The 24,860-nt window shown below is 39.9% G+C and overlaps 1 protein-coding gene across 3 annotated transcripts in view; it reads right to left on the bottom strand.

Annotated features, from left to right (window-relative positions):
* PARG (poly(ADP-ribose) glycohydrolase) overlaps nt 1–24,860 on the bottom strand; it is a 124,261-nt gene that overhangs the window by 18,624 nt on the left and 80,777 nt on the right. For all 3 annotated transcript variants that reach the window (XM_024209952.2, XM_024209960.2, XM_024209968.2), the window contains exons 10-13: nt 22,593–22,672; nt 18,773–18,833; nt 15,270–15,345; nt 9,113–9,260 (exon numbers count right to left, since the gene is read on the bottom strand). In XM_024209952.2, the coding sequence (XP_024065720.2) occupies nt 9,113–9,260; nt 15,270–15,345; nt 18,773–18,833; nt 22,593–22,672 (365 nt within the window). The remainder of the gene's footprint in view (nt 1–9,112; nt 9,261–15,269; nt 15,346–18,772; nt 18,834–22,592; nt 22,673–24,860) is intronic.

Here is a 24,860-nt window from a genome sequence, read left to right as displayed (position 1 = left end):
AGGGCCAGAATGAAGCAATTCTTATTGCCCTGTGCCAGGAGTGGTACAGAGCTGCATCACCCCAACAGGAGCCTTGGGCATCTAGATTGCACACCTTAAAATCAATACATCTGGTCTAGGGCTGTCTTTCACTGGATGTTTGTCATCTTGGACCTCAGAGACCCCTGACTGCTACTCCCGCTATGCCCTTACCCCCACTTGCACTCTGAGGGCACATCTTCACTAGTAATGTTAAAGCGCTCCCAGCATTCAATGGCTTCCTCTTCCACACTGCCTGGTTGCCAGCAGGGGGTCACTGACAGCACAGAAGAGAGAGTTTCCCTGCTGTCAGTTCTGGTGCCTGGCCCCACCTCAGCTCAGAGCAGCTGGGAGCAAATTACAGAAAAAGTCCTTCTGAGACCCTCAGTCTGGAGCTGGAGCATGCTCATTTCACTCTGGGGGGAAGGCAAATAAGCAGTCCAGATAGCAGACAAGACACCCTCTGCAAAATTTCAAATCACTGCTCCAAAGCATGGGGGCATTACAGCCTTTCAAGAAAAGGTCTCAAGAATTTTTTTTAACATGTGCAAAACAACATTTTTTCCTGGCTACTTTCTCTAAAATGACAATCTTTTTGGCCAAACATTTTCAAAAAATCAGCCTGAGACAGACACCCCCATGGAAAATTTCAGCCCAAATGGTTAAAGTTTGTCAAAGTTATAAGCATTTGAACTGGGTCTTATAACGGTAAATGTTGGACAAACTTTATAATAGCCAGTATTACTAGCCCCGCTTATAATAAAGCCACAGAAAATGAGATTACTAAGTAAACTGTAGTCCTCTATGCAGTTAGGTACATCAATTCACACTTGAGTACTTCCTTATATGAACCTAGACCAGGGGTGGGCAAACATTTTGGCCCAAGGGCCACATCTGGGTATGAAAATTGTATGGCAGGCCACGAATGCTCACGAAATTGGGGGTTGGGGGGGTGAGGGCTCCGGCGGGGGGTTGGTCATGAGGGGTTGGGGGTGCAGGAGGGTGCTCTGGGCTGGGACCGAGGAGTTCGGAGGGCGGAAGTGGGATCAGGGCTTGAGCCGGGGGTTGAGGCACAGGAGGGGGTCAGGGGTGCAGGCTCTGGGCGGCGCTTACCTCAAGCAGCGGCATGTCCCCCCTCCAGCTCCTACACAAAGGTGCAGCCAGGCGGCTCTGCGTGCTGCCCCATCAGCAGGCCCCACCCCTGCAGCTCCCTTTGGCTGTGGTTCCCGGCCAATGGGCGCTGCAGGGGTGGCAATTGGGACAGGGGCAGCGTGCTGATCCCCCTGGCTGCCCCTATGTGTAGGAGCCAGAGGGGGGACATGCCGCTGCTTCCGTGAGCCGTGCGGAGCAGGGCAAGCCCCCGACCCCGCTCCCCGGCAGGAGCTTGAGGGCCGGATTAAAACATCTGGAGGGCCGGATGTGGCCCCCGGGCTGTAGTTTGCCCACCCCTGACCTACACTGTGATCCATCCATACACCCCCACATAAATAGAGCCCGGCAAATCCGCAGATATCCACTTTATATCTGCAGATGGATGGATGCGGATCCACATTTTATATCTAAAGCCCTGCAAATCTGCAGATATCTGCTTTATATCCTCAGATGTCCTCCTCCGTGGACGTGGATATCTGCGGATCATTTTTGTGAATCATGGATCAGATGCAGATACAAATTTTGTATCCGCGCAGGGCTCTATTCATAAGTACATTGTATGGCAATCAAGCCCACAATCCTGCCAAGCACTGAACCCTGCCCCCCAAATTAATTAGCCCCCCCCCCCCCACAAACACACACTTAGAGGTACTACCTCCTCTCTTCCATTGGGCCATGCAAGTCCATAATGTGGGAGCACAAAGCACCCCTGACTTCTGTCGCCTGGGTGCCTCCAGCTCCAGCTGTGGAAGGTGCCCTTTCTGGCTGAGTATATGGCTTCAGCAACCCCTCGCTGTCATAGCTCCATTCAGGGAGAAATGACTCACCTCTGGCTTCACAAAGATTGTGAAGAGCACAGCAAGCCACAGTAATGAGGACAGTACTGATGACACTGTAGACACCTCCAACAGAATTTTAATCTGCCTGATGCACATTCAACCATCATTCTACACCTGCTGAGAATGTAATTAAATTGTGTTTTGCCAAGGCCTCTGAAATCAGGGTATGGTTTCATAAGCCAAGGAAAAAGAGGGTGCGTGAGGTCCCCCAGAATAATGGTGGGGACAGTGACCCCATTTATGACAATGTCATTTGTTGAAAATAGTGTCCCAGACTGTCCATCAACGTAGACTCCGAATCGGTGATAAACTCAGGCATCATGAACGTTTCCAGTGTACCCACGTTGACATTCATAAATCAGCTTCTGTGGTCCACCAGTGCCTGCATAACAATGGAATAGTCCCCTTTCTGGTTTATGTACTGATGTGCTCCTTTACGAGGACAAAAAATGGGTACGAGTCACATCAATGGCCCCAGCGCAGTTAGGAAACCCAATAGTCTCAAAGCTAGCAAATACTTCAGGAATATCTTTAATGCCTGCCACTTTGGGGTAAACCACATGCCTGATTGCCTCAGAAACCACCATCACCACTTTACCCACAGTCAACTTTCCAACACCAAACTGGTTGGCAACAGGCCTGTAGCAGTCTGGGGTAGCCAGCTTCTAGATAGTTATAGTGACCCGCTTCTGGACTGGCCAGGGTGACCTCATTCATGTCTCTTTATGCTGGAGGGAGGCAAGCCGCTCACAAATCTCCAAGAATGTTGCTTTCTTCATGTGAAAGCTCTGGACCCACTGCTGGTCATCCCAGGTCTGCATGACAACATGATCCCTACAGTCTGTGCTTATGGCCCTGCGCTAGAAGCAGCAGTCTACGTAGGGGGCATCAGCGGCTATGACAAGTGTATTGAGCAGCATAAGGGAGTGCGAGTCTGCCATGCCAGGGTACTCTCCCTCCTCCACCATGGCATCAGTCAGGTACCTTTGGTGGGTCAGAAAATGCTGTCAAAACGTCAACAAGTGCCTCACGGAAGCTTTGCCCATTTCTTGACACATGAGCGAAGAGCGCAAGCAAGAGAAGTTCTTCAAAAGGCACCTCCTCCATGTTACTGGCTCTTAGCTGGGAGCATACAGACCAAAATCACTCCTCAGCAGGCTGTGTTGGTAGGCTGTTCAAACATCCTGTAACATGCAGGGTAGGCAGTAAAGTTTTCCCATAGCGCATCATGGTGAAAGGGCTAGAGAAGTCACAATTCAGAAGGACACTAGGGACTCTGGGATACGACTGGTTTGACTCGGGTGTGCGTACTGTAGTGTTGATGCCAGAGCCCCAGGTTCAAGCCTGGGTTTGAAAGTCTTAACTCAGGTTTAAGAATCAGTGTAGACGCTCAGGCCCAGGAGTTTCTCCCACAGGTCAGCTAACTCAAGTCCCATTAACGCTAGACTTACACTGAAGTTTAGACAGATCTTAAGAGTACGCTTACCATTAAAAACGCTAAGTGAATCTGGCACAGACAGTGCATTCAGTCATTCATATACACACAAATGCACACAGAAAAGACATAGCTGTGTACGGTTTATAAAGTATTAAATACAAAAGACAAACCTTATTTTGAAACATACAGACTATCAGCTTTCAATACAGGCTGTTCTTGACTCGCTTAAAATTAATATTTATTGATATGCCTGGAGAAAATGTCTGCACAAACAACAAGAAAAGCAAATGAGAGCTGACAGCTCTCCGTCAGGACAGCCTAGGAAACCTTCAACTTTGAGAAGAACATGTTCCCTTCAGGTATAGCAGTTAGAAGGAAAGCACTGGGTTATCAGGAATGAGAAACTATACCATATCAGGATGGTTTAAAGAGTGTAGAAGTATTAGTTTTGTTTTTTAAAGGGTCATTTTCATTTGCTTTTTATGAAAATGCAACTTCTGATGACCAAAGTATGAAGAGATGAATTAATCATCAAGAGGCTCACAGAAATCACACAAAATTTTAACTCGTGTCCCAGAAACCCAGCATTAATGAAAACCATTGATTTTCATAAATGAAACTCTGGAAGGATATCAGATAAAAATTATTACTTGACAGGCAGTAGTCTCGCCTGTGACTCTCAGGCTTCCAAGCTGAGGTTGGAAAAAGAATCGGATCTGCAAACATTTCTGGAGAATTTCAGAGGCTACTTTATCTTCTGCCCTATTTTTTGGGTTAATTGATTAGCGTTTCCAACATCTGAATTCAAATGAAAGTATACACAATAGCACACTGCAGAACACTAGGGAAAACAACAAGCAGAGAAATGCAGGAGGCTAATTTGCCATTTACAAAGCAGAAAACAACCAAGAAAATGAGAGCACAGAAAGAAACAAAACATGTAGGCAGAGTGCCAAGATTCAGAGGACAAGCTACAAAATAAGATGAAGGTGGTGCTTATAAAAGGAGAAAAAAACCAGATACAATACAGTAGCAAAGAAATTTCTTTAGCACTTCTATGAATTACAGAAGTCGAGGAAAACTCTGCTTGCCATATGCTAGAGCCTCTAAAAAGAACTGTGTAGGTTACTAGAAACAACATAAGGACTCAGGATCTTACTATTCTTAAGATCTAGCCATGTAAATTAAATCACTGAGCTATAGAGGAGGAGGAAAAGGGCATTGCCCCACCTTTTTTCCCCATAGTGTCTGAATGGAAGAGGATAGAACATCATACCCTCTGAGGGAAGAAGGTTAGTACCACTCGTAACCAGTAAAGCAGCAGAATAAGCAGCCTGTTTTTACTTTGGTTGAACATATTTGGTCTCACATGGTAAAGAGGCTGAATTCAGAGTATCAAGACTTGTTCACAATCTGAGTAGAAACCATGGTCTGTTAGCGGCAATCGTGGTATATAAGCTAAACAAGAAAACATAGTAGAAATATCTCACGGGAATCTCTAGCATTCCCTCTAACATTTCTGTAGGCAGACAATTCTCTGTCTGTTGAAGAACTACTTCGTTTGCATGACCAATTTCATATTCATTACAGTGATGATCTCAACCAGATGTTGCACAATCAGAACAAATTTAATTTCTTTCCAATTTCTCAGACTCTTCTGCAAATTTGAGTAGCACAGTTACATCCATTAGGCCACTGCGTCAAGATGCATCATAAAAAAAATGTAATTTATCAGGAAGATAGTGGCATACAGTGCAGACTTGCCTAAGAACCAAGATGGAAGAAAGCCAGGGATCAAATGAGGATGATGAAATGGCCATTTCCATTAAGGGAGCAGAACATCACAGATATTAATTAGAAGGCACTATAATAAAGTAAAGTGGATTGAAAAAAAAATTGGGAGAATACTGGCTGAATGAAAAAGTCACGCTTGTTTGACCCTAGCAACAAATGCTTGCATTTTTGAAGGTGAATGGCTAGCTGCCCCAACATTTTGTTTACTGTAGACTTCTCTTGGGAGGACTCATTCTTTACAATCTCTTTTAGTAACCTTAACCTGGAAGAGCTAACCCTTTCTGGAGGGGAAGTAATTTAGTGCTTTAATCTTGTTAGTGCCTAACACAGGGCATTTGACTGAGAATCTGAAACTCATATCACCTTACAGCAAACGTGTTATGGCACATGAACTATATTCCTGAAGATATTTGCCTACTGACACAACTATATACAAGATAATCAAATTTAAAATGAGTAACAAAACAAAGCTTCAGAGTACAACAGAACCTGAAAAATGGATATTGTACTAAACTATCTTTTGTATGAGTACCTTCTTTCATTAATTATTCTTTCAGAGGGTTTTATCAAATATGTGTTTAGATGTATTATAAACTGATAAAAAAAATGTATCACCTCTGGTCTGAATTAAAATTAAAGGGAAGCTGGATTCCATTAAACTGTAGACCTCTCACACCAACTTTGATTTCTTCTCTGCCCAAAAGAGATTCTTCCTTCCTTCCCCATCCCCAGATCCCCGACAGACTCATCTTCTACTCCTGAGCTGTCAGTCTACCTTTTCAATGATGCAGATCACCCAAGCCATCAGTTGAGCACATCATTATTGCGGGAACCCCTACATAACTCAAAGCCCCAGCTCAGCCTTCCTTCAACTCTTTGGAGCTCAGAAACCTGATTTAATCCATCCTGGTTTGGTGCTAGAAACTGTATTAACATGAGTAACAGTAAACTCCAAATTCTAGAAGGTGTAAGAGATTGCACATTTCTGTAAACAGCCTCAAAACAACATATTCCAGGCACTGTGCAGACCCTGAGCATATTCTGTCTAAATAACTTGCAAAATCAACAGTCTGAGAGGGACTTCTTGGATTGCCTTGTCTTGCTCTTTGTGTTGATTGATTTTTTTCTTTTTGTGGTGACTATAAGCCAATTTCTTTCTTCAGACTGAGTTTTCAATCTCCCACTTTAATCAGGTTAAATGTAGCTGATTCCAGGAAGGAATTGGAAAACTGTTTTTTGACAAAATAGAAGTATTTGCTAATGGTGACTGATTGTGGCTTTTACTCACTGACTCTTCTTTGCAGTGCTCTTTAGTTAAATCTTAAAAATAGCCATGGAGACTGTTTAGGAGTCTCCAGAGACCTATGTGTAATAAATGAGTTTTATTTCTTTTGTAGGCCTGCTGTTGGCCACTTTTTAGTAGCTCATTCACAAAAATATTCTATGATGTATACTGGCCTTTTTCTCTGGAAATGCATAATGTGTTTTTTTAAAAACACATGCACTATGGTACCATTTTTAAACTTCAACTTGAAATATAAACCTAAGTGAAATATTTTCAAATCCACATTCAAATTTAAAAAAAATTAAAAACATTGCAAACTATTAGTTCATTTTGTTTCCACTGCTCTTTGTCTCATACAGTGACAGATGAAGAAATTTGAGATTAGGCCATAGAAAAAGAAATAGTAGTAGGGAAAAATATTGCAGGCTATAGATAGTTTAGTCTCTCCTACCAGTAATAATAAAAGCTGCATTATATTTAGTCCATGTCTAAGGCCTGGTCCACCTCCCTGTGAAGTCAATGGGAGCTGTTCAACAGACTTCAGTAAGAACTGAGATCCTAAATTAATAACTTAAGTATAAATATTCTCCTTTTATCCCTGATATCTTGGCCAATACAAATTTGGGAAACTATATTCCTGTATAGTTTTAGATCTATTTATGTATTCATATTGTGTTCTTCACAGGTATATTTAATCCAGAAAAACAGTTAACTCTTAAAGTCCTTTCCTAAATTGTTGCATACATTTCTGTGTGCTATTAAAACAACTCTGCAAACATTAAAACAGCTGTAATTTTCCAGCCCAGATGTAGCAGCACTTCAAACGACAGATGAAGTGAGGAGTGCTTTTAAAGACAGTGAAGTGCTTTGGACTCCTTCAGGATGAATGTCACAATTTCACTAAAAATATAAAGGCTTAATATGCAAAACACACAAGTTGTTAATCTGCATATCAGTTAATCATAGAATACCAGGGTTGCCAGGGACCTCAAGAGGTCATCTAGTCCAGTGGTTCTCAAACTTTTGTACTGGTGACCCCCCTCTGAGCTAGCCTCTGAGCGCGACCCCGCTTATAAATGAAAAACACTTTTTTATATATTTAAAAGCATTACAAATGCTCGATGCAAAGTGGGGTTTGGGGTGGAGGCTGACAGCTTGCGACCCCCCCATGTCATACCCTGGCGACCCCCTGAGGGGTCCTACCCCCCAGTTTGAGAACCCCGATCTAGTCCACCTCCTGCTCAAAGCAGGACCAATCCCCAACTAAATCATCTCAGCCAGGGCTTTGTCAAGCCTGACCTTAAAAATCTCTAAGGAAGGAGATTCCACCACCTCCCTAGGTAACCCATTCCAGTGCTTCACCACCCTCCTAGTGAAAACGTTTTTCCTAATATCCAACCTAAACCTCCCCCACTGCAACTTGAGACCATTACTTCTTGTTCTGTCATCTGCTACCACTGAGAACAGTCTAGATCAATCCTCTTTGGAACCCCCTTTCAGGTAGTTGAAAGCAGCTATCAAATCCCCCCTCATTCTTCTCTTCTGCAGACTAAATAATCCCAGTTCCCTCAGCCTCTCCTCATAAATTATGTGCTCCAGCCCCCTAATCATTTTTGTTGCCCTCCGCTGGACTCTTTCCAATTTTTCCATATCCTTCTTGTAGTGTGGGGCCCAAAACTGGACACAGTACTCCAGATGAGGCCTCACCAATGCCGAATAGAGGGGAATGATCACATCCTTCAATCTCCTGGCAATGCTCCTACTTATACAGCCCAAAATGCCGTTAGCCTTCTTGGCAACAAGGGCACACTGTTGACTCATATGTTGAATCCTATGGATCTCCTAGATATGCTAATAATGGAACCATCCTGATAAGAGCCACTCTATTCTTGACCACAATACTAACAACCAAAAATAGAGACTACCTCCAAAAGAAGCCATTTCAAGTTTTACACTGGGCTCACTGATTTACTAAGATGGAACTTTGTGAGCATAGTGAATATTCTGTACATAACTGTGCAGTGTAGACATCTCCAATAAACTTCATAACTACTAACTTCAATATCAAATTTTAGAATTTTAGTTCAAGAAACCCACAGTAAACTGAGACATTATGTAGACTGAGTAGTAATGTAGGTATTATAGCCAAGTTGCAGCAGACCCTAAGAGGAATTTACAATCAGACCATTAGACTCAAAAGAGGTTGTCTTTTACTATAAAGCCTGTTCCTGAGTTATTTGAAGTCAGTGCGATTTTTAGCATAAACTCACACTGGAACATAATTAGGCAATTAATCTCTTATCACAATAATTACTCATTTGAGAACTGTCTACAAAGAGAAATATCAACAAACAGCATTGCAGTGAGTGTGAAGACTAGGAGATAGGTACACAGGATGCTTTTAAAATTTGTGATCTAAAAGAAAAATGACATGAATAAATCAGGGTATGTATATGACTGTTGACAATGCTTCAGCTTCTATGATGTTGGAGATGTCAATTGAAATCTCTTGGCACCACACTAATTCCATATATAATAGGAAGATAAGTATTTGAAACTTTCTGCACAGAGTTAACAAAGACTAACCTGTGATTATAAGACATTCATTGTGGTCCAGGACTTCAGTGATGAGCCGAGATACTATCAGCTCTGGATTGATTAAAAAACGAATTTCTTCTTGTACCAGTCCTGCACCAGTGACGCCACCTCCAACAAAACGATTTGCAAAATCAACCTAGTAGAAAAAATGTCCTAGATGATTACAGAATAGGCAAACATCTTTACATCCTTTCTTTAATAAGATAAATAAATGCAGCGTGAGATTCATCTTTCTGTTCAGCCTTTGTTTTGTTTGCCCACTTGCATTTAGAAATGCAATTAGCAGGACTGAGCCACCTTGCCCTCACTGCATATTAAGTGGTGGGGACCTTTGTCCAGCTTGACAAAGAAAGTGAGTTGCCCCTGTTTAATTGCAAAGGTGGCTTGTCCAGCAGGCTGATAGGAAAGAGGTTGTTGCCTCTTTATGCCTTGCCCCCCGGTTACCTTCTTCACCTAAGAAGCAGAAAGCAGTTAGTAGATCATGTGGGGTGGGGTTTATTATTTGACAAAATGCTCTCAGCCCAAGATTCTTAAAAGGAACACTTTCTTTCCAAACATTTATTGGAGTAAAATATAGTTGTTTCCATTTTTACATCCCTTTACAATTTTCCCATTCTATATTTTACAGAAGTTAGAAAAATTACACATTATTAAACATTTGGCCATCAGCTGCATGTCCTAAATCATTTATAGATTGGTAATGCAACTGTACCAGCAGTTCTCTACCTACTGAGATTCACTGTTAACTATGGCTGAGGACACCTGAATGGGATGAGACTTTTTGTTCAAATCAGACTGACACACTGTTTGAAATAGATAAGCTTTAAGCTCTTGTTTTTTTTGCAGGAGTAGCATGTATTTCACTTTAAAAAAAGCCTCCATCCACAGAAATAAAGGTGGTGAACTAAAACCTGTATATTAATCATGAGGTAGACTGTAAAGAAATTAAAAGTGATGGAATGGATAAAATAGAATCTATTTGGGTCAAAAGCACTTCGGGGAAAAAGGTTATCAGAGGTTCCTCTGGGTTAGTGCTTGGGGTATGCTATGGACCTCTCAGAATCTGATGTGGATATGGATAGAGACATCGTTAATATTTCTAATGAAATAAATATTACTGGGAATTGTGTGATTATGGGAGACTTTAATTTCCCAGATATAGACTGGAGAACAAGTGCTATAATAATGGTAGGGTCCAGATTCTCCTGGATGCGACAGCTGACAGATTTCTCCACCAAATAGTCACCAAACAAACAAGAGGTGATACCATTTTAGATTTAGTATTGGTGAATAATGAGGATCTCATAGAAGAACTGGTTGTAAGGGACAACCTTGGTTCGAGCGATCATGAGCTAATTCAGTTGAAACTAAATGGAAAGATAAACAAAAACAGATCTACAACTAGGGTCCTTGATTTCAAAAGGGCAAACTTCAAAAATTAAGGGAATTAGTTAGGGAAGTGGACTGAACTGAAGAACTCATGGACGTGAATGTGGAGGAGGCTTGGAATTACTTTAAGTCAAGGTTTCAGAAGCTATCAGAAGTCTACATCCAAGCAAGGGAAAAAAATTCATAGGGAAGACCAAACTGGATGAGCAAGCATCTCAAACAGGTTACTAAGAGAAAGCAGAAAGCCAAAAGCTAATATGGAATGGAAGATAGGATGGATCAGAAAGGAAAGCTACCTTTTGGAGGTCAGAAAGTATATGGATAAAGTGAGAACTGCCAAAAGCCTAGCAGAGTTAGACCTTACAAAGGAAATTAAAACCAATAGTAAGGCTCTAAAGCCGTATAAATAAAAAGAAAACAAGGAAAGAAGTGGGACTGCTAAACACTGAGGATGGGGTGGAGATTAAAGATAATCTAGGCATGGTTCAACACCTAAACGAACACTTTGCCTCAGTTTTTAATAAGGATAATGAGGAGTTTAGAGGTTGTGGCAGAGTGGCTAATAGAAATGTTGATTTGGAAGAAGAACTTATCACATCCGAGGTAGAAGTCAAACTCAAACAGTTTAATGAAACCAAATCAGAGGGCCCAGATAATCTCCATCCAAGAATATTAAAGGAACTGGCACATGAAATTGCAAGCCCTATTGCAAGGATTTTTAATGAATCTGTAAACTCAGGAGTCATACCCTACAAATGGAGAATGGGTAATATATTACCTATTTTTAAGAAAGGGAAAAACAGTGATCTGGGAAACTACAGGCCTGTTAGTTTGACCTCAGTTGTATGCAAGGTCTTAGATCAAATTTTGAAAGAGAAAGAAAAGGACATAGAGATAAACAGTAATTGGGAGAAAATACAACATGATTTTACAAAAGGTAGATCGTGCCAGACCAAACTGATCTCTTTTTTTGAGAAGATAACTGATTTTTTAGACAAAGGAAATGCAGTAGATCTAATCTACCTGGATTTCAGTAAAACATTTGATACAGTTCCACATGGGAAATTAGTTAAATTAAATAAAATGGGGATTAATATGAGAACTGAAAGGTGGATAAGGAACTGGTTAAAAGGGAGACTAGCATGGGTCATACTGAAAGGTGAATTGTCAGGCTGAGAGAGGTTACTAGTGGAATTCCTCAGGGATTGGTTTTGGGATTAATCTTATTTAACATTTTCATTAATGACTTTGGCGCAAAAAGTGGGAACGTGATAATAAAATTTGCAGACGACAAAAGTTGGGAGGTACTGCCAATATAAGATGAGACTCAGGGAGCTCGACTTAGTTGACCTAACCAAAAGAAGGCTGAGGGGCGATATGATTGCTCTCTATAAATACAATCGGGGGATAAATACTAGGGAGGAGAAGAGTTATTTAACGGCCAATGTGGGCACAAGAACAAATGGATACAAACTGGCAATCATCAAGTTTAGGCTTGAAATTAGACAGGATTTCTAACCATCACAGGAGTGAAGTTCTGGAACAGCCTTCCACGGGGAGCAGTAGGGGCAAAAAACCTAACTGGCTTCAAGACTGAGCTTGATAAGTTTATGGAGGGGATGGTATGATGAGACTGCCTACAATAGCATGTAACCCATCTGCAACTGCCAGTAGCAAATATTCCTGAAGGCCAGAGATGGGACACTAGATGGGGAAGGCTCTGAGTTACAATAGAGAATTCTATCCCAGGTGTCTGGATGGTGGGTCTTGCCACTATTTGGGGTCAGGAAGGAATTTCCCCCCAGGTCAGATTGGCAGAGACCCTGGGGTTTTTCACCTTCCTCTGCAGCATGGGGCACAGGTCACTTGCAGGTTTAAACTAGAGCAAATGGTGGGTTCTATGTAACAGTCTTTAAATCATGATTTGAGGACTTCAGTAACTCAGCCACAGGTTATGAATCTATTACAGGTGTGGGTGGGTGAAGTTCTGTGGCCTGCAGCATGCAGGTCAGACTGAATGATCATGATGGTCCCCCCTGGCCTTAAAGTCTATGAGTCTACATTATAACTTAGTGACCAGCATATAATTTATAGTTTTGTTCTTTTTATAAAAAAAAGGATGCTATTCCATCCTAATCTTTCAAATGCCATTATATTTTTCCACATCTCTCTTAAGATAACTGAATTCATAATAGATAATAAGAGTTCAACCAAAATGAGAGGGTGGCAGAAGAAATAAATCCCCTTGGACCACAAACTCATATTAAGTGTCAAGTCTAAAATGATTTTTAACCTCTAAAAGGCAAGGCTCTGAAACAACTAGCCAAAATAACAACAAATCCCTACTGAAACTTATGATGAAAATGTTGGTAGACATTTAGTGGTTGAGGTGTTGCTAAAAGTGACTGTGGTATATAAAACTCAGATGAAAATTCTCCAAAATGTTTTGTCAGAGTTCTTAATCCAAGCAGAGGGATTACCTGCTCTGTTTATTCAGACTTAAAAAGCTAAATAGCTAGAAAAAGGGAATATCACCACCCCTCAGAGTATATTTGTTTTAGCTGAGTTTAATGTAAATTTATACAATACATAAAAGGCATTATAAAAGTATCAGCATAATTTCCTCCTCCCTCCTGGGATTACAGGATGGGTGACTAAGGAGAGGAAGAAAAATTAATATTTCTGTGTAGTTTTTAAGTTTATCATCTCCATGCAGATTCTGGCTGCTCGGATTTAATGAAGGTACGAAGGGCTTCAAGGAGAAGAATTTTCCTCATGTTAAAATATCAGCAATCTACTTGTGGTGATGCTCTCACTTGAGACATAGGATATGCCGTGCTGGGTCACATCATTGGGTCCAGTATCGTGTGTCTGCTTGTGGCTAATATTGGAGCAGCACTAATGCCTACTGATTATCAACTAAAATATCTTAGAGCTGCCTGGAATAACTAGTTAATTTACTATTATTATTGATAATTTGAAGAAGAATAGTATTATGTGCATACTGTGGTAGCAACCAAAGACCCCCAAGTCAGGATCAGGGGCCCATTGTCCTAGCTGCTGTACAAGCAAAAAGGTAGAACATGGTCTCTCCCTACTCTGAAGAGCCTAACAGTTTAAATTCAAGACAAGACACAAAAAATAGGAGGGAGGTGAGGAGAGATAAGGGTAACACTAATAAGTTCATATGGTTACACAGGGAATTTGTAGAAGTATAAATGTTTGAGAACCATCCTGTTGTGCATTTGTTAACCTATCAAACCATTATCTTCTGTGCACTCTTAATATATGCTGTCCCGTAGAAAGAGTAACCCTGGGCACATACCGTTTTATATTTATATATTTCATCTCCCCCCTTCTACTTTGCATTATTGATTCCTGTTTATTGTATTTTTATGTGTGAGTGTATATATATGTACGTATATGCACGCAAGATTTTATATACAGTAAACAGTGTGTACACACACACACACACACACACACACACACTGGATATTAGCCAGGATGGGCAGGGATGGTGTCCCTAGCCTCTGTTAGCCACAAGTTGGGAGTGGGCAACAGGGGATGGATCACTTGATGATTACCTGTTCTGTTCATTCCATCTGGGGCACCTGGCATTGGCCACTGTCGGAAGACAGGATACTGAGCTAGATGGACCTTTGGTCTGACCCAATATGACTGTTCTTATGTTCTTGCACAATTTTCATAATGCACTCAGACAACACATGTAATAATGCCCCCTTCCTCCTGGGAGGCCACTGGGGCCCAGAGGGTTTCCTAAACTCTGCAGGAATGCATCACTGCAGGTGTCAGGTATGAATCAGCAAGGAACAGCAGACAACCCTGGAGCCTCTGAGGCGATAAAGGCATCACCTCCCTAGCACTGCTCCACAGGAGCAGGACAGACTTTCCAGACTCCATCTGGCCACTAGTGCTGGTAAGCAGGAGATGCTAGGACCTTCTTAAAGGGTCACTCCCCGTGGAAAATTCTGTGGAGGACTCCAAACCACATGGAGCTCCCCCGTTGAACACATTCCCAGATATTATCCAGCAACCTTGTAGTTCCAGTTACAAACTTTATGGATCTATTTCTCCCCTAGGCAAGGACTGTATTTCCCCTTTTCAAGTGGGATTGCAAGAACGAAAAGCAACTTCAAATGACAGGATAATGTAAGTTGATAAAAGGGACAGAACACAAAGTTTTATACTAAACTCTAAAAGCTAAACTTGTCACCCCTTCAAACAAAACTAAATATTTCTTTATGGATATGGAGGAGACATTCTCCTTATCAATCAGTTTTAGCTGACTGGCTCTCAGACCAAAACAACTATGCTGGCAGCAGAAAGAGCCTCTTGAACTACTGAACTGGTCACCAGATGGGGCACAGCAACAGCTTTTAAAAAATAAACTGAAAACTGACACCCTGTCAAGATCATACCCTGGAAACTCCTTTCCTGTCAATCTTCAATCCATGTCTGAACTGAAGGACCTGAAGCTGTCCAGGTCTTGTGATTTTCTGTCAAATGGTTTCGGAAACAGGGACACATGTGAAAAACAAGGTGAGCTGGGAAATATTGACACTACTAAGGCTTTCAAAATGATCAGTTTTGTTGTTTCTTTTATCCGGTATAATATCACTACTTAAACAAAAAAACAAAAACCAAGGAGGTATATGAATAGCTTTGCTAAACTACCCAGTCATCAAAAGCGGGGCCAAAAGCACAGCATAAAGCCATATTTTTATTAGATACTTACCTGTAGCATACCACGTCCATTGCTTTCTATAGTGCCCTCATATGTGACATACAATCTGGTCAGTTTTTTATGAGATCTATAATTTTAAAAATATATATAGATACAGTGTTACCTTACAGAGAATCAATTAACTACATCACCAAATGTAAAAGTCTCCATTATAAAAATCTGCAAAAAAATAAATGAACAAAATTATGTTCTCAGTTACATTAGTGTAAATCCAAAGTAACTCCATTGACTTCAATGAAAAGCTTTGTTTGCTTTCCAAAGGGATACTCCAGATATACAACTTAGAGCAGAATTTGGCACAACGTGACAAAAGTCAGATATGAGTTAGGGAAGTGGGAGGTGAAGAAAATGAATACTCTGCATTTACATAGTACTTTCCATCCAATGATATCCGCTCCCTATGATCACATCAGTCAATCCTCACTACCACTTGGTGAATTGGGTTTTATTATTCCCATTTTATAGATGGTGAAACGGAAGTTAGGTTCCTCGCCCAAGGCCACAGAACAAGAGAATAGCAGATCTGGGCCTAGAATTCTGATACTCCTAGATGTCGCTGAGTGCAGGGGCACCACCTGTGCCCCAGTACACAAAAGATTAACTACAGCTTCCCTTTTCCTTTCTGTTACACAGTAACTCATGTGAACAGCTACATAAGCAGGAATGCTGGAAAGACAGAAGAGAGGAATGTCTGTTGGAAAGCAGGACTCCACACACAGGTACTGAGGCTATGGCTACACTAGAGAGCTTACAGCGGCTGCAATAAACAATATGTGTAGCCGCTCTAAGGCGACAGGAGAGAGCTTTCCCATCAGTTTAATTACTCCAGTCTCCATGAGTGGCGACAGTTCTGTTGGCAAGAAAGCTTCTCCCATAGACATAGTACTGTCCACACCAGCACTTAAATCGGCATAAATTATGTCACTTGGTGTGTGTGTGGCTAATTCACACCCCTGAGCAACATAATTTATGTCGATTTAAACTGGAGTATAGCCATAGCCTGAGTGAACCCCACCTGGAGGGATCTTTTTGTTGTTGTTTTATGCTTATGGTAACTTATTTTGATCTATGCTGATAAAGATTTGCTGCTGTTGAAAAATCCTGTTGCTCGCTGCCATTTTATTTCTGCTGAACTACACTCTCCAGCTCACAACTACTCTTTGGGTTTTCACAAATTTGGACTTATTTTGATCAGAATGATCATTTTTGATCATTAATTTCCATCCAGAATTGTAAAATTAAAATAATCACTTAATTTTATGGATTGATCACCAGTGTTGTGGACAGAATATTCTAATCTACCATATACTTTTATTAACGGTATTAAATCTTTTGACTTACTGAAGAAAGTCACTGACATTTAACCATAATATAGTGGAATTTAAAAAAAAAAAAAAAAAAAAAGAGAGGTTTAAATTAAGCTGTATTAGTTACAATCATCCATTAATAGATTTACAAGGGACATAAATCTACTCTCTACTTGAGCAGGATATTAAGAAACAGAATATTCTGTATGAGAAGCTAGTACATAAACTGAAGTACATTCATATCAGTGATGGCTTAGATTCCTCACTTTAGCAAACAAGAAATAAAATGATGTTTCACCTTTCTGTTAAAAAAAAAAAATTAGCCATTCAGCTCCCATTGAGGTTAATGTGAAACATGTCTATATCCTCAATCACCAATTTTAAAATCTTTAATAGCATACAATTACATATTTTATACCCCTAAATAGTAGTTACACAGATAGAGCAAAGAAGCACTATGTTAATATGACAAAATCATTTAGACAGATTAGGAAAAATAATTTGGGGTCAGATCCTCATCTGAGTACATTGGCAAAGCACCAGTCAATGTCAATGGAGGTAAACTGATTTACACCAGCTGAAGATCTGACCCTTGACATATACAATTGTAAGGATATGCAGTTTCCTGGAAGACTAGGAGAGGCATGTGTACTCTGTTATTATTAAACATGCATGAATTGATGTACTCTGAGACTTATACTAATAGATTTTTAAAAAAATGTTTTGGACCCCAAAATGCCAGCATCTTTTCTGCCCAGCACATATATACCTGTTTACTTCTGCAATTCAAGGATTCTGCATTCTGAATTGACTCATCTTTTTTAAATGGTGGCTTAATTCTCCTTTGTCATACCTCAAAGTCTTTCTCAGTAATCATTGCATATTTATCCTGAAACCAGAGCAAGCTGAGTGCTTTTTCCTTACAATTCACTGTGCCACCATCACCTCAAGAAATCAATCTCTTTGCAAGAGACAGCACAAAATTACTCAAGCAGAGAGTGCAAAGGGAATGCAATGTCAGCTCCTACCCTGAGTAACTACTTTCAATGGGATTACCTTCTAAAATAACTTTTGTTGTATGCCCTTTAGGGCTTGGGGATCCATTTATCATATACTAACTATAGTATATTTAAGAACTGGTAAAACTAACAAGAAATCCGTGACATGCTATTTGCAAGACACAGTATCAGACCTTTCATTCTACTATGTGTCTAACAAGGGTGCATTTTTTAGATTATAGTTAATATGCATTGTATAGCAAGTAAATTAAAAGAGAATGTACACACTAGTTATTTTAGCACATTTTAGGGGTAGTAACTATTATAACTACTACAGTTATAAGATTTTTCTTTTTTAATAAACACCAATTATTAAAGTAAGTCTAAAAAAAGAAAGAGCATGGAATAGCCAGTAAGTCTACACGGTGCTATTTAGAGTCTTGGATACAAATGTAATATATAATGTTAAATCTTAACTAGCATTTATATCTATAATCCTAAATCTACAGATTTTGATTCTAGGGTTACACACCCAATTCCCCAATTTCTTGCCTCTCTTCCCAGCCCCAAAACTCCAACATCCAAAAACTTCGCTTAAATCTAAAACTTCACATTCCCAGACAAGCAGCCACCATCTTACTTGGACTGTTTGCTGATGACATGGCACTAGCCAATGAAAAAGCTAACAAATCAATTTTTTCATGCTGGCTGTCAGCCATATTGCATTCGAGTTCCTGTCATTGCTGCTTCAGATGAACCATCACACCCAGGCTAACCTCATCCCTACATATATACTTGCAAATTTTCATGGAAATATCACTGTTTAAATATTCATTTAAATCATGAACAAACAAAATGAAATGAAGTCACTGAAGCACATAAATATGCTCAAGTTAGAAATTTATTTTACAAAATTTTAGCACTTTTGACAAAATTATCAACTTCTACAGAAGACTGAAACAACTCCCTTTTTGCTTTTGCATCGGTTCAGCTGATATTTTTTCTAGACTTGATGAATAAAAATAACAAAGATCCATACAAAATAGCATCCCTTGTAATGATTAAGAGCCTGACCCAACTCCCAATGAAGTCACTAGGAGTCTATGACTTTATTGGGAGTTGCATAAGGCCTTAAGTCATCACAACCAAGTAAAACAATTACTCACACTGAGAGATGTGTTTAACTTACCTTTCCCAGTCTGGAAGGTCTGGAAGACTTTGTCTTGTAAACGTCACTAATCCAGTCGGTTCTATTTAAAAAAAAATAACAAAAAACAGTAAAACATATACAGCTGATAATGTATTTCAAGTTTTAAAAGCTCACCACTTAAAATCATTCAGAAACTAAGGCTACAACACATGTGGTTCTTACTCAGGAATATTTAAAACCAATTTAAAATAAAAATGATAGTTAAAATAAATGTTTGTTTCTCCTAAAAGGAAAACTGAAGTTTGATTTCCTCACTGACAGGGCCAGTGTTCAAACTGAAGGAAATATATATGATGATCAAACTTTCACCTCCTTGTCTCCGCTTCTTTTTACATCTATTTCTCTTTTTATCAGCCAGCAGAAGTAAAGTGGGGGTTTGACATGTTGTTTCTCAGCTATTTCACTTAAGCTTTAATCATCATCAGACTGGCTTGGTAGCTCAGGTGAGAGCAGAATGTGTTGCCATAGGAAAAAAATCAGACTTCAGACCCTGAGCAGGCTTCAGTGAGCAGGTCATGAAGCACTACATGTAGTAGTAGGGCAGCACCCTATGTTTTCAACCAAGAACCGTAGCTAATTAACATGAAGGACTGATGGATTCCAGAGGAAGGAAGTTCATTATGTCTTGAAGCATATGAGAGAGGAAATAGGAAGATTCCTGGGGGGCTCCAGCCCTCAACAGAAAAAAAGATGTGTCACTAATAGATGCATATTATAAGAGATTACCTCTATTTCTGTGACTTCCTTTTATTTCACTAAAAATATGTTTTAGTTGCAGCAACAAAAAAAATCAGTTTTTGAATATTTGGAAGAAACTTATTTTATTCAATCTGTTCTTTGTCCAGAAAGAAATTCCCTCTTTTCTATGGAAAAGCATTCTTAGAGTAAGAGACATTAGAAACTATTAGAGACAATGGTGGTGTCATCTCAATAAAAACATATTTTAAAACTTCTATTCTCTCAGAACTCTTACTTTTGTGCAAAGCATAACATATTACTCAGAAAGTGTTAAATATTCCTGTAATACTGTTAGAAATTTTATGAGGCTATAAAGACTTTTACAAAAAAAGGTTAGCTTAATTTTTTAGAGAGAAGGTCTTGTATTAATCAAGTGTTTCCCCACAAGGGTTCTGTGATATTATGGAGGTGACGTTTCAGAAATTAAGCATACACTTTGAGTACTAAGCTTTGGTTTACATATACTCCAATGTATTCTGTTACAAGGAACTCAATTACTATTTATAATAAAAGGGCTGGGGAATTAAACATTTAATTTCCACTCATTTCCAGAGCTAAATTACTTTAGTCTTAAATCATTATACAGAGAGAAAAAAAAAGGGGGGGGGGAGAGGAAACAGGGTCTGTTTGAAAGTGAAATACAAGTTACTAATTCAAGGAAGAACATTTGAGAATCCCATTAAATATTATTTGGAATTATATTGTAAAAAATTCCAATTCACCAGTTACATAGAACATAATCCCAACTGATTTTAAGTATATAAAAAGAGGCGGAGCAGCTGTATAACTTAGAAGTAGGAGGTTGCTGTAATTCAGTTTGCATGTAAACATCTTTTCACTCACGTGTAAAAATGCAATAAGCTATACAGAAAGTTACATGCATGGGTCACATTCTACTCTTGACCTGTATGAATAACATCTATTGACATCAATGAGACTTTGGTGGGTATATTAAGGATAGGATGTGGTTCTACTAGTTTGCATGGTGGAAGAATAAGTCAAAAGAATGACTGAGTCAGATAAAATGGGAACCTTTTTTAGGCCCAAGTATGGGAGTAGTTTTTTAAATGCCATTTTGCACCTGAATACCTTAAAAATGTCTTTTTAAAAAAACAAATGCTTCTGACTTGGTATGAGTTAGTTATGAAGGAAAATTAGTATTCTTTACATGTTAGAACAAATGATTTTCTAAAATAAAGTTTTAAGAGTAGAAAACATGATGTTTATATGGAGTATGCCATCAGAAAAAACACCAGACCAAGATATGATACTTCAGATATAATTAAGATATATATTATATGAATGATTACTAAGGCTCCGTGTTTGTCATGGAGGTCGCAGAAGTCAGGGATTCCATGACTTCCTGAGACCTCCGTGACTTCTGCAGCAGCTGGTGTGGCTGTCCCCAGGGCTACTCGAGCAACTGGCCCTGGGCCCAGTTGCTTGGGTGGCCTTGGGGATAGCCACACCGTCCGCTGCTGGAGCAGCTCTGCAGCTAGCTGCTCGGATGGCCCTGCAGGCAGTCGCACCAGACGCTGCTGTGGCGGCCCCGGGCAGTGGCTGATGCGGCTGGCCCCGGGGACCACCTGAGCAGCAGTCCCACAGCTCAGGGGCTCCCAGCAGTGATCCTGGGGCAGCCGGAGCTACCGCTAGCTGCCCAGGACTTTCCTCCCTCCCCCAGCAGTGGCCAGAGCTGCCACTGGCTGCCCAGGGCTTTCCTCCCCCGCTAGATTTAATCAGGTATTTACGGTATAAGTCATGGACAGGTCACAGGCCGTGATTTTTTGTTTTTTGCCCTTGACCTGTCCATGACTTTTACTAAAAATACCCATGATTAAATCTTGGCCTTAATGATTATGCATACAACTAGATCATCATAGGTACATGTTTATTACAATGAGTGCTCAGCCATATATATGTATTTTTACAAGTTTATGTGAATGTGCAACCCCATGACAATGTAAGAAGCTTCGATTAAGCACACTTGGTATATTAACTTGAATCTCAGATAGCTTATATAATCTTACTGGAGTGTCCAGCTACACAAATGCATTCTGAGCATCATCCTGCCAGGCGTCTGAATGCCTTAAAATCCAATTAAGTTCCACGGGAGTTGAGGGAGCCCAATATCTCGCTGGGTCGCTCATTTAGTGGGTTTATTTTAAACGTGGGTCAGCTCTCTTATGAGCTTTTGGGGAAGAAGGGGATAGAAGTGTTTGGGGGAAAAATGAAAAAAGCTGCATTATTGCAATATCAGAGCTGAGATTTTGGACGCACTTAAGCCAGTAAATTCAAAGTTATAGTTCCCTGGAAACCATTAATTTGACAGTGAGTGTGTATTTATATGCTTCTAACTGCTGCTATGTGCGTGAGTGCTCTCTCTCTCTCTCTTTTTATGGACAAGAAAGAGAATGGCAGTTAGCAGCATATGGAATAATTAAGATAATATATATATTTTAATTACTGAATATTCTACTAACTGCCATGCTCTCGCATATTAGAGAAACAAAGTGGCTGAGGTAAAAATCTTTTATTGGACCAACTTCTGTTGGTGAGAGAGACAAGCTTTTGAGCCACACAGAGCTCTTCTTCAGGTGTGGGAAAGGTACTCCTAGCTGAAGAAATGCTCTGAGTGGCTCAAAAGCTTGTCTTTCTTACCAACAGAATTTTATCGAATAAAAATTATTACCTCACCTACTTTGTCTTTCTAATATCCTGGAACCGACACAGCTACAACTATACTGCATCCTCTCACATACACAAAGTGTTAAAGTACGTGTGTGTGAGAAAGAGAGAGCATGCGCGCGCATGTGCATGGCAGTTAGAATCTTACATAATAATTCAACACTTTATATATTCTGTACCTCAGGGCAAAGCTACAGTTCCTGTGGGAACCAGTATTTTCAATTTCTTGACTTCTTTGTTCAAAACCTTCACCATAACATTGTATTGCTATAGATTTTTCCATTTATTATACATTCTTTATGTGTTTGCTTTGCAGCTCAGACTAAGCTGCATTTTTCACAGCATTCAAAAGAAATGAACTAATAAGAGGATATACTTTTTTCTGTGACTCTTCTAAAGTAGCAGAAAAGGGTTTTAAGCTTCTCAGGCTTCCTTGGTGACCGCCCTTCAAACAATCTGAATAAAAAGAAAGATATAAAAGTGATTGAATTAGTTTCAATGGCACACAGAGTAATAATTAAGCTGTTTAATAACAGTGATCTGATTGGATTTTGAAAGTAATAGAGGCTTCTCTAGATGTTTAATAAGATAAAAGTGTCACAGTCATTTAAGTTGAAAAGTAACATGGAAAACAAATGTGATTTCTCTGTTCAAAGAGGGCTGTAAATCAGAGGTTAGTTACATAATTTTCTCTCCTTATCAATTAGTACTACTTACACACTCTAGTTAAAATCCACTTTGCCTGCATAAAGCCCAAATACATTAGCCTTAAGCAGATGAAGTAGAGAGACTGAGGAGAAAAAAATCCATCCAACAACTAAGTGTCAGGTTCCAAGGCCCCTCCACAGCCACTATTCCAGTCTACAAGCTCGAAACCACAGACCTTCCACAGCATTTGTATGGGGTGTGGATATACAGCCTTCCCCTGGCCTGCCCTCAGTGTTGTATTTACATGCTGGTCTATGCAGGCTGAGTGCAGAGACCTTTTCAGTAGCACCTTGGGGACATGAGGCATACTTGCATGGTTGCTCAGCCAGTGGACAGCCTTGGGGAACCTCTACAGGGTTTAAGTGGTGCAGATAGCCTTGCACTGGCCCTCCAGAGTGGGGTTAATTTAATCCCACTAGTATTAAGTGGCTCAAACAAAAAATTATTTTGGTTGATTAATTAAATGCAAGAATACTACCATCCTTATTTTAAAGGGAAAAAGATCCTTAATGAGATAATGGTACCCAACTAAAGCTTCAGATCTCCTTGTAATCTTCAGTCCTCCAAGACACTAAACCTTTTAATATGTTATCAGTTTCCTTAGAAATAGGTGCCCTTAGCACTAGAAGTTCAGAGAAATCTGTTAAAAAACCTATAAATATATTTTCCTGTTTTTCCTCCACTTATCCTCCATTACATTATTATTTATATTGCAAAAGCACCCAAAATATATCAGGAGTTGTAAAGACATACAGGAAGACAGTCCCTGCCCCTAGAAACATCTCTAATTTTTCTCAGAGAAATATTCCCCACAGATTTCAGTAGGACTATTCAGGTGAGAAAAGTTACATGTTTGTTTGCAGGATTGGGTCCTAAAACGACAAAAGGCAGATGACAAGTGAGGAAAAGGCATACAAAATACAAACAAACTGGTCAATGTGACAAAGGGCATATGTTTCACTAGTTCTTTTTCATTCTATTTGGTTTGTAATATACAGATCATCTACAACTACTCCTCAACCTAGCCATGGTTAGTTCCTTCAAAATGCAATACAATATGAATAAACTACCCCAATTGCTCTAGCATTGGTAAGTTTATAACAGCAGCTTGTAAGAGGACAGTTGTGGATAACAAATCACTTATATGATAATAAATAAAAAGTAAGTTATCCTCAACTGCCAAACTAGCTACTCATCTATGCATGACTCACTCATTCCCTAACCTGGGTTAATTAGAACCACATGTCCCACTGCCTCCCACTCCTCAAATGCCCCCTTGTGCTACCGTGGACCACAAAATGAAAGAAAGGACTAATATATAAAAAATAACATATGGAGATATACCTATCTCATAGAACTGGAAGGGACCCTGAAAGGTCATCAAGTCCAGCCCTCTGCCTTCACTAGCAAGACCAAGTACTGATTTTGCCCCAGATCCCTAAGTGGTCCCCTCAAGGATTGAACTCACAACCCTGGGTTTAAGGAGGCCAATGCTCAAACCACTGAGCTATCCTTCCCCACAGTAGAAGGCCTTGGGGCTTAAGATCTCATTTCTGAAAACCACTCTTAAAGTATAGCAAAATTGGTTGGGAATGGGAATGCAAAGTGACTGAAATAAACTTCTCCTTATTTGCTTCTGGCAACCAGAATCTGCCATCTCCGTGTTTCCTTACTGCTAACTAAAAACTGGCACCAAGGCCAATGTTTGTTCCACAGAAAAGCTGGTAAAGCATTTCTTGGACAACCACCTCATCCCTACAAGACTAAATACACCATTGCATAAAGAGACAGATCTGAGCTCATGTACATCTACAAATTCAGAAAATGGCAAACCCAACACAAACGCAATATTTTAAATTAGAGATGAATGAACTCACCGAAATGTTTTAAGAGACCATAAATTTGGGGAATTTTTTTTTTTTTTTTTTTTTTGAGA

Source organism: Terrapene carolina, unplaced genomic scaffold, assembly GCF_002925995.2.
Source record: "Terrapene carolina triunguis isolate 2854851 unplaced genomic scaffold, T_m_triunguis-2.0 Scaffold146, whole genome shotgun sequence".
Taxonomy (NCBI): domain Eukaryota; kingdom Metazoa; phylum Chordata; order Testudines; family Emydidae; genus Terrapene; species Terrapene triunguis.
This window is presented reverse-complemented; position numbering and strand designations above follow the sequence as displayed.